The following is a 10,126-nucleotide window of genomic DNA, read 5'->3' on the forward strand; positions in this document are numbered from 1 at the left end:
GAAGACTGGTGTCTCTAGCTGTGAGATGCTGGAGAACTGGTGTCTCTAGCTGTGAGATGCTGGAGGACTGGTGTCTCTCTAGCTGTGAGATGCTGGAGGACTGGTGTGTCTCTAGCTGTGAGATGCTGGAGGACTGGTGTCTCTAGCTGTGAGATGCTGGAGGACTGGTGTCTCTCTAGCTGTGAGATGCTGGAGGACTGGTGTATCTAGCTGTGAGATGCTGGAGGACTGGTGTCTCTAGCTGTGAGATGCTGGAGGACTGGTGTCTCTCTTGCTGTGAGATGCTGGAGGACTGGTGTCTCTAGCTGTGAGATGCTGGATGACTGGTGTTTCTAGCTGTGAGATGCTGGAGGACTGGTGTCTCTTTAGCTGTGAGATGCTGGAGGACTGGTGTCTCTAGCTGTGAGATGCTGGAGTACTGGTGTCTCTAGCTGTGAGATGCTGGAGGACTGGTGTCTCTCTAGCTGTGAGATGCTGGAGTACTGGTGTCTCTAGCTGTGAGATGCTGGAAGACTGGTGTCTCTAGCTGTGAGATGCTGGAGGACTGGTGTCTCTAGCTGTGAGATGCTGGAGGACTGGTGTCTCTCTAGCTGTGAGATGCTGGAGGACTGGTGTCTCTCTAGCTGTGAGATGCTGGAGGACTGGTGTCTCTCTAGCTGTGAGATGCTGGAAGACTGGTGTCTCTAGCTGTGAGATGCTGGAGAACTGGTGTCTCTAGCTGTGAGATGCTGGAGGACTGGTGTCTCTCTAGCTGTGAGATGCTGGAGGACTGGTGTCTCTAGCTGTGAGATGCTGGAGGACTGGTGTCTCTAGCTGTGAGATGCTGGAGGACTGGTGTCTCTCTAGCTGTGAGATGCTGGAAGACTGGTGTCTCTAGCTGTGAGATGCTGGAGAACTGGTGTCTCTAGCTGTGAGATGCTGGAGGACTGGTGTCTCTCTAGCTGTGAGATGCTGGAGGACTGGTGTGTCTCTAGCTGTGAGATGCTGGAGGACTGGTGTCTCTAGCTGTGAGATGCTGGAGGACTGGTGTCTCTCTAGCTGTGAGATGCTGGAGGACTGGTGTATCTAGCTGTGAGATGCTGGAGGACTGGTGTCTCTAGCTGTGAGATGCTGGAGGACTGGTGTCTCTCTAGCTGTGAGATGCTGGAGGACTGGTGTCTCTAGCTGTGAGATGATGGAGGACTGGTGTCTCTAGCTGTGAGATGCTGGAGGACTGGTGTCTCTAGCTGTGAGATGCTGGAGGACTGGTGTCTCTCAAGCTGTGCGATACTGGAGGACTGGTGTCTCTCTAGCTGTGAGATGCTGGAGGACTGGTGTCTCTAGCTGTGAGATGCTGGATGACTGGTGTCTCTAGCTGTGAGATGCTGGAGGACTGGTGTCTCTCTAGCTGTGAGATGCTGGAGGACTGGTGTCTCTAGCTGTGAGATGCTGGAGGACTGGTGTCTCTAGCTCTGAGATGCTGGAGGACTGGTGTCTCTCTAGCTGTGAGATGCTGGAGGACTGGTGTCTCTCTAGCTGTGCGATGCTGGAGGACTGGTGTCTCTAGCTGTGAGATGCTGGAGGACTGGTGTCTCTAGCTGTGAGATGCTGGAGGACTGGTGTATCTAGCTGTGAGATGCTGGAGGACTGGTGTCTCTAGCTGTGAGATGCTGGAGGACTGGTGTCTCTCTAGCTGTGAGATGCTGGAGGACTGGTGTCTCTAGCTGTGAGATGATGGAGGACTGGTGTCTCTAGCTGTGAGATGCTGGAGGACTGGTGTCTCTAGCTGTGAGATGCTGGAGGACTGGTGTCTCTCAAGCTGTGCGATACTGGAGGACTGGTGTCTCTAGCTGTGAGATGCTGGAGGACTGGTGTCTCTCTAGCTGTGAGATGCTGGAGGACTGGTGTCTCTAGCTGTGAGATGCTGGAGGACTGGTGTCTCTCTAGCTGTGAGATGCTGGAGTACTGGTGTCTCTAGCTGTGAGATGCTGGAAGACTGGTGTCTCTAGCTGTGAGATGCTGGAGGACTGGTGTCTCTAGCTGTGAGATGCTGGAGGACTGGTGTCTCTCTAGCTGTGAGATGCTGGAGGACTGGTGTCTCTCTAGCTGTGAGATGCTGGAGGACTGGTGTCTCCCTAGCTGTGAGATGCTGGAGGACTGGTGTCTCTCTAGCTGTGAGATGCTGGGGGACCTGTGTCTCTAGTTGTGAGATGCTGGAGGACTGGTGTCTCTAGTTGTGAGATGCTGGAGGACTGGTGTCTCTATTTGTGAGATGCTGGAGGACTGGTGTCTCTAGTTGTGAGATGCTGGAGGACTGGTGTCTCTAGTTGTGAGATGCTGGAGGACTGGTGTCTCTAGCTTCGAGATGCTATAGAACTGGTGTCTCTAGTTGTGAGATGCTGGAGGACTGGTGTCTCTATTTGTGAGATGCTGGAGGACTGGTGTCTCTAGTTGTGAGGTGTTGGAGGACTGGTGTCTCTCTAGCTGTGAGATGCTGGAGGACTGGTGTCTCTAGCTGTGAGATGCTGGAGGACTGGTGTCTCTCTAGCTGTGAGATACTGGAGGACTGGTGTCTCTCTAGCTGTGAGATGCTGGAGGACTGGTGTCTCTAGCTGTGAGATGCTGGAGGACTGGTGTCTCTCTAGCTGTGAGATGCTGGAGGACTGGTGTCTCTCTAGCTGTGAGATGCTGGAGGACTGGTGTCTCTCTAGCTGTGAGATGCTGGAGAACTGGTGTCTCTAGCTGTGAGATGCTGGAGGACTGGTGTCTCTCTAGCTGTGAGATGCTGGGGGACTGGTGTCTCTAGTTGTGAGATGCTGGAGGACTGGTGTCTCTCTAGCTGTGAGATGCTGGGGGACTGGTGTCTCTAGTTGTGAGATGCTGGGGGACTGGTGTCTCTAGTTGTGAGATGCTGGAGGACGGGTGTCTCTAGCTGTGAGATGCTGGAGGACTGGTGTCTCTAGCTGTGAGATGCTGGAGGACTGGTGTCTCTAGCTGTGAGATGCTGGAGGACTGGTGTCTCTAGCTGTGAGATGCTGGAGGACTGGTGTCTCTCTAGCTGTGAGATGCTGGAAGACTGGTGTCTCTAGCTGTGAGATGCTGGAGAACTGGTGTCTCTAGCTGTGAGATGCTGGAGGACTGGTGTCTCTCTAGCTGTGAGATGCTGGAGGACTGGTGTGTCTCTAGCTGTGAGATGCTGGAGGACTGGTGTCTCTAGCTGTGAGATGCTGGAGGACTGGTGTCTCTCTAGCTGTGAGATGCTGGAGGACTGGTGTCTCTAGCTGTGAGATGCTGGAGGACTGGTGTCTCTAGCTGTGAGATGCTGGAGGACTGGTGTCTCTCTAGCTGTGAGATGCTGGAGGACTGGTGTCTCTAGCTGTGAGATGCTGGAGGACTGGTGTCTCTCTAGCTGTGAGATGCTGGAGGACTGGTGTCTCTAGCTGTGAGATGCTGGAGGACTGGTGTATCTAGCTGTGAGATGCTGGAGGACTGGTGTCTCTAGCTGTGAGATGCTGGAGGACTGGTGTCTCTCTAGCTGTGAGATGCTGGAGGACTGGTGTCTCTAGCTGTGAGATGATGGAGGACTGGTGTCTCTAGCTGTGAGATGCTGGAGGACTGGTGTCTCTAGCTGTGAGATGCTGGAGGACTGGTGTCTCTCAAGCTGTGCGATACTGGAGGACTGGTGTCTCTCTAGCTGTGAGATGCTGGAGGACTGGTGTCTCTAGCTGTGAGATGCTGGATGACTGGTGTCTCTAGCTGTGAGATGCTGGAGGACTGGTGTCTCTCTAGCTGTGAGATGCTGGAGGACTGGTGTCTCTAGCTGTGAGATGCTGGAGGACTGGTGTCTCTAGCTCTGAGATGCTGGAGGACTGGTGTCTCTCTAGCTGTGAGATGCTGGAGGACTGGTGTCTCTCTAGCTGTGCGATGCTGGAGGACTGGTGTCTCTAGCTGTGAGATGCTGGAGGACTGGTGTCTCTAGCTGTGAGATGCTGGAGGACTGGTGTATCTAGCTGTGAGATGCTGGAGGACTGGTGTCTCTAGCTGTGAGATGCTGGAGGACTGGTGTCTCTCTAGCTGTGAGATGCTGGAGGACTGGTGTCTCTAGCTGTGAGATGATGGAGGACTGGTGTCTCTAGCTGTGAGATGCTGGAGGACTGGTGTCTCTAGCTGTGAGATGCTGGAGGACTGGTGTCTCTCAAGCTGTGCGATACTGGAGGACTGGTGTCTCTAGCTGTGAGATGCTGGAGGACTGGTGTCTCTCTAGCTGTGAGATGCTGGAGGACTGGTGTCTCTAGCTGTGAGATGCTGGAGGACTGGTGTCTCTCTAGCTGTGAGATGCTGGAGTACTGGTGTCTCTAGCTGTGAGATGCTGGAAGACTGGTGTCTCTAGCTGTGAGATGCTGGAGGACTGGTGTCTCTAGCTGTGAGATGCTGGAGGACTGGTGTCTCTCTAGCTGTGAGATGCTGGAGGACTGGTGTCTCTCTAGCTGTGAGATGCTGGAGGACTGGTGTCTCCCTAGCTGTGAGATGCTGGAGGACTGGTGTCTCTCTAGCTGTGAGATGCTGGGGGACCTGTGTCTCTAGTTGTGAGATGCTGGAGGACTGGTGTCTCTAGTTGTGAGATGCTGGAGGACTGGTGTCTCTAGTTGTGAGATGCTGGAGGACTGGTGTCTCTAGCTGTGAGATGCTATAGAACTGGTGTCTCTAGCTGTGAGATACTGGAGGACTGGTGTCTCTATTTGTGAGATGCTGGAGGACTGGTGTCTCTAGTTGTGAGGTTGGAGGACTGGTGTCTCTCTAGCTGTGAGATGCTGGAGGACTGGTGTCTCTAGCTGTGAGATGCTGGAGGACTGGTGTCTCTCTAGCTGTGAGATGCTGGAGGACTGGTGTCTCTCTAGCTGTGAGATGCTGGAGGACTGGTGTCTCTAGCTGTGAGATGCTGGAGGACTGGTGTCTCTCTAGCTGTGAGATGCTGGAGGACTGGTGTCGCTCTAGCTGTGAGATGCTGGAGGACTGGTGTCTCTCTAGCTGTGAGATGCTGGAGAACTGGTGTCTCTAGCTGTGAGATGCTGGAGGACTGGTGTCTCTCTAGCTGTGAGATGCTGGAGGACTGGTGTCTCTAGTTGTGAGATGCTGGAGGACTGGTGTCTCTCTAGTTGTGAGATGCTGGGGGACTGGTGTCTCTAGTTGTGAGATGCTGGGGGACTGGTGTCTCTAGTTGTGAGATGCTGGAGGACGGGTGTCTCTAGCTGTGAGATGCTGGAGGACTGGTGTCTCTAGTTGTGAGGTGTTGGAGGACTGGTGTCTCTAGTTGTGAGGTGTTGGAGGACTGGTGTCTCTAGTTGTGAGGTGTTGGAGGACTGGTGTCTCTAGTTGTGAGGTGTTGGAGGACTGGTGTCTCTCTAGCTGTGTGATGTGTCTCTCTTACAGGAGAGTGTTGGTTGGTTGTGTTGGTTTCTTTCAGTTTAAACGTCTCATAGTTTTTCCCATCCGTGTACAGATTCTCTCTCGTTCACTGAGTTACATTCAGTTTTTTCTGATAAGGTTTCTACATTTCTGTCCCCGTCTGTACGAACGTGACATTCTATGTATGCGTGTCTTGTTAAGCACCTAACAGAGAAGTGTTGATTTATTAGTGTTCAGCCCAGTAATGGTGCTGCTTTGCAGTGTATTGTTTATATTAGCTGTATGTAGGCGAGGGGAGGGGAGCAGAGCAGGTGGGATGTATACATACTAATGGCCAAGAAGGACCTGGACTGATGTGTCTTAATGGACCTGTGGAGGGGGACACACTGACCTCTCCTCAAGTGCTGCCCCTCCACTCCACCAGCCCCTATACCTTATAACACCCCCATAACAACCCCATACACCCCCATAACTCAGCGCCTCAACCCACGCAGAGGAGAGGAAGAGGTAGAGAGAGAGATGTAGAGAAAGGGAAGAGAGAGGAGGAGGAGGAAGCTCTTAGCATTCCATTTTTATTATGACATTTCACAGTCATCCGATTGAATGTCCCCTGACCGGATTGTCCAGCCGGCAGTCGGTGGGGATGAAATGTTATTTGGAGTGTTGATAAAAGGTGAGGCACCTCCAAGATGACAGCGAGTCATAAGGCCCAGCGCGCTGACATTCATTTCTCCACAACAGAGATGGAATAAGACGTCACGGTGACAAGGTGTCAATCAAGCTGGGGCCCCGCCATACAACCAACCCCTCTTCCCGTCCTCCCCCCCTTTCTCGCCACATGCACCCCCCCACCTTCCGATCCCTAGTCCCTGCTGGCGGGTAGGGGGTGGATCCTCTTCAACAGTAATGGGGCTAGGCTGAACCCAGAGCGAGCGAGCCTCGTCAGCTTGGTAGCTGGGAGGATGGGAGGTGGGGGAGAATGGGAGGATGGGAGGTAGGGGAGGATGGGATGTGGGGGAGGTTGGTAGCTGGGAGGATGGGAGGTGGGGGAGGATGGGAGGATGGGAGGTGGGGGAGGATGGGAGGTGGGATGTGGGATGTGGGGGAGGATGGGAGGTGGGGGGAAGTTGGGAGGTGAGGGAGGGGGTGAGGATGGGAGGTGGAGGAGGATGGGAGGTGGGGGATGTGGGGGAGGATGGGAGGTGGGGGATGTGGGGGAGGTTGGGAGGTGGGGGAGGATGAGAGGTGGGGGAGGATGGGTTGGAGGGTGGGAAAATATATTCTACAGCCTTTCATTAAAAAAATAAAGAGGCCTCATCTCCTGAGCTTTTCAATCTATCTGCCTGTCTATTGAGAGGGCCTGAAAAGGCAGCCCTGCAAATCAGAAATTCCTCTGCTATGGAAATGTTCCGGCTTCACAAATCAGCCATGTTTTTTTTCTCTCTCTCTCTCTCTCTCTCTCTCTCTCTCTCTCTCTCTCTCTCTCTCTCTCTCTCTCTCTCTCTCTCTCTCTCTCTCTCTCTCTCTCTCTCTCTCTCTCTCTCTCTCTCTCTCTCTCTTTTAGGCCGTCCTCAATAATCACAAATAATAAGCTGTCATATCTTCAGAGAAATCATGTATTAAACTTATGTGGAAAGGTTTTTCTCCCCTTCTCCTTCCTCTCCTCTCATCTTCATTCTAAGGCATTTCAACAATAATATCGCTGGAAACAGGCAGAGGCTGACAGAGTTTATAATAAATTAAGTCTGTAGCCTGGCCCTGACTCTGAAATGTAAATTATAATTACTCCTCTGGGTATGTAAGGGGGTTATTGCCAGAGAGAGAAATAAATTGAAGTGAAGTGTGTTTTCTCTGCTTTTAAGACACGCCAGCACGGCTCTCAGTGCAGGGCTGTGTGTGTGTGTGTGTGTGTGTGTGTGTGTGTGTGTCTGTGTGTGTGATTGCACCTCCTCAGCTCTTTCCTTTATCTGCTAGACCTGTCCATACATTTACGCTGCCAGACTTGTCCTATGTCCTATCTGACCTCTGTGAAGGGACAATGAGGCTGCCGCTAACATGGAGATGTGTGTTTTCATTGAGTGATAGAAAAAGTCACAGCAGACTGGGCTGGTTTCATCATCATACAGTCGAGAGATGATCACTGTACCCTGTAGAGAGTGGTGTGTGTGTGTGTGTGTGTGTGTGTGTGTGTGTGTGTGTGTGTGTGTGTGTGTGTGTGTGTGTGTGTGTGTGTGTGTGTGTGTGTGTGTGTGTGTGTGTGTGTGTGTGTGTGTGTGTGTGTGTGTGTGTGTGTGTGTGTGTGTGTGTGTGTGTGTGTGTGTGTGTGTGTGTGTACACCAGTATGACCAGTAAATAAGTGATAGTGCCCAGTAACTATCACATCACTGCCTGAATCCCAGTCACGCCTCAGTGGAAGTGGGAAGTGTCTGAGCTCTGCAATTTCTCTATATGGCGTTTATCAGTAAATGGCGTGTGTTTTAGTCTCTCGCTCCCTGTCTTTCTCTCTCTGTCTGTCTCTCTCTGTGTCTGTCTCTCTCTGTGTCTCTCTCTCTCTCTCTCTCTCTCTCTCTCTCTCTCTCTCTCTCTCTCTCTCTCTCTCTCTCTCTCGTTCACACAAAACAGAAAAGGTAATGTCATTCTTCTGCACATAGTGCCTGTGTGTTAAACTAAAGAAAAGAGAGAAAGGGAAGATCGTCGACTGCCTGGGCAATGAAAATACATTTTGCCCATTCGACTTCACTTAATGTGACCGTTTGGATGTTAGTGGTAAATTGAACTGTCATGAACTGTTTCCCACAGCTTAATGTACTCAATGTTCCCATCACCCCTGACCTCTGACCTCTAACCTGCAGAGTGTGCTGAGGTCGTTCCACAACCTGAAGGACGTGGGAGTGGTCCAGGTTAAGGTCATCAGATCAGAGGGGCTGATGGCAGCAGACGTCACAGGTAAGTCAACTAAAACCTCTTCAAATGACATACAAATCTTCTTCTCTGCTATGAAGAGCGAATAACTTTAGTAAATCTGTTGCTAAACGGCACTCCCGCTTGTCTGTATGTTTCCACAAAATGTATTCTTCCCATGCCATATGTATAAAACATCAATCTATCTATTTGGTGTCATTGACAATGGCCAATAAGAACCCTTAGAGATCGTATTTAGATTACAGAACATCTCATTTAGAACCACTTTTATTTTGGGGAGAAATTAATCTAGGGGAGAAACGTTGCTCTTGCATCCTTGTTTCTCCATTACTTCTTACTTTTAATGAGGTATACAGTGGAGAGAACTTCTTGACTTTTTCACAGTGTGTGTTATCTAATGGAAAAGAAGTGGGACTGAGTTAGTTTGGCCTTACTCAGGGGAGAGGACTCACACACATTAGCAGATAGAGCTGCCGTACTCCTTCATTTCCTGGTTGGGGCAAGGCCTAATGGCTCTGCCTTTGTTTATTACCGGAGAAACAAATGGAAATCCCTCTATGTACTGCTGACCTAAATACAGTACTCATAGCTCAGTCTGGGTTTTACTTTTGCTGTAGCTATTCTACAGTAAAGTATTCAGGTCACTTTCAGACCAGAACTTAAGCAAAAAAATCTTTGCCCAGCTGTGTTGCAACAAGAGTTACAAGTGTTGTGATGTAAAAATATGAACTGCGGAGGTGAAGTGCATAGCCTAGCCATCCAACCAATGAGTTCAACAGAAGTGCATAGCCTAGCCATCCAACCAATGAGTTCAACAGAAGTGCATAGCCTGGCCATCCAACCAATGAGTTCAACAGAAGTGCATAGCCTAGCCATCCAACCAATGAGTTCAACAGAAGTGCATAGCCTGGCCATCCAACCAATGAGTTCAACAGAAGTGCATAGCCTGGCCATCCAACCAATGAGTTCAACAGAAGTGCATAGCCTGGCCATCCAACCAATGAGTTCAACAGAAGTGCATAGCCTAGCCATCAGCCTAGCCATCGAACCAATGAGTTCAACAGAAGTGCATAGCCTAGCCATCAAACCAATGAGTTCAACAGAAGTGCATAGCCTGGCCATCAAACCAATGAGTTCAACAGAAGTGCATAGCCTAGCCATCAAACCAATGAGTTCAACAGAAGTGCATAGCCTGGCCATCAAACCAATGAGTTCAACAGAAGTGCATAGCCTAGCCATCGAACCAATGAGTTCAACAGAAGTGCATAGCCTAGCCATCGAACCAATGAGTTCAACAGAAGTGCATAGCCTAGCCATCAAACCAATGAGTTCAACAGAAGTGCATAGCCTAGCCATCAAACCAATGAGTTCAACAGAAGTGCATAGCCTGGCCATCAAACCAATGAGTTCAACAGAAGTGCATAGCCTAGCCATCAAACCAATGAGTTCAACAGAAGTGCATAGCCTAGCCATCAAACCAATGAGTTCAACAGAAGTGCATAGCCTAGCCATCGAACCAATGAGTTCAACAGAAGTGCATAGCCTAGCCATCGAACCAATGAGTTCAACAGAAGTGCATAGCCTAGCCATCAAACCAATGAGTTCAACAGAAGTGCATAGCCTAGCCATCAAACCAATGAGTTCAACAGAAGTGCATAGCCTAGCCATCGAACCAATGAGTTCAACAGAAGTGCATAGCCTAGCCATCAAACCAATGAGTTCAACAGAAGTGCATAGCCTAGCCATCAAACCAATGAGTTCAACAGAAGTGCATAGCCTAGCCATCAAACCAATGAGTTCAACAGAAGTGCATAGCCTA

General features: G+C 50.5%; 1 protein-coding gene across 1 annotated transcript in view; it reads left to right on the forward strand.

Annotated features, from left to right (window-relative positions):
* Positions 1-10,126, forward strand: part of LOC139577178 (multiple C2 and transmembrane domain-containing protein 1-like) — a 291,904-nt gene that overhangs the window by 184,487 nt on the left and 97,291 nt on the right. The window contains exon 10 of the mRNA XM_071404089.1: positions 8,238-8,331. Within this exon, the coding sequence (XP_071260190.1) occupies positions 8,238-8,331 (94 nt within the window). The remainder of the gene's footprint in view (positions 1-8,237; positions 8,332-10,126) is intronic.

This window comes from Salvelinus alpinus, chromosome 5 (genome assembly GCF_045679555.1).
Source record: "Salvelinus alpinus chromosome 5, SLU_Salpinus.1, whole genome shotgun sequence".
Lineage (NCBI taxonomy): Eukaryota > Metazoa > Chordata > Actinopteri > Salmoniformes > Salmonidae > Salvelinus > Salvelinus alpinus.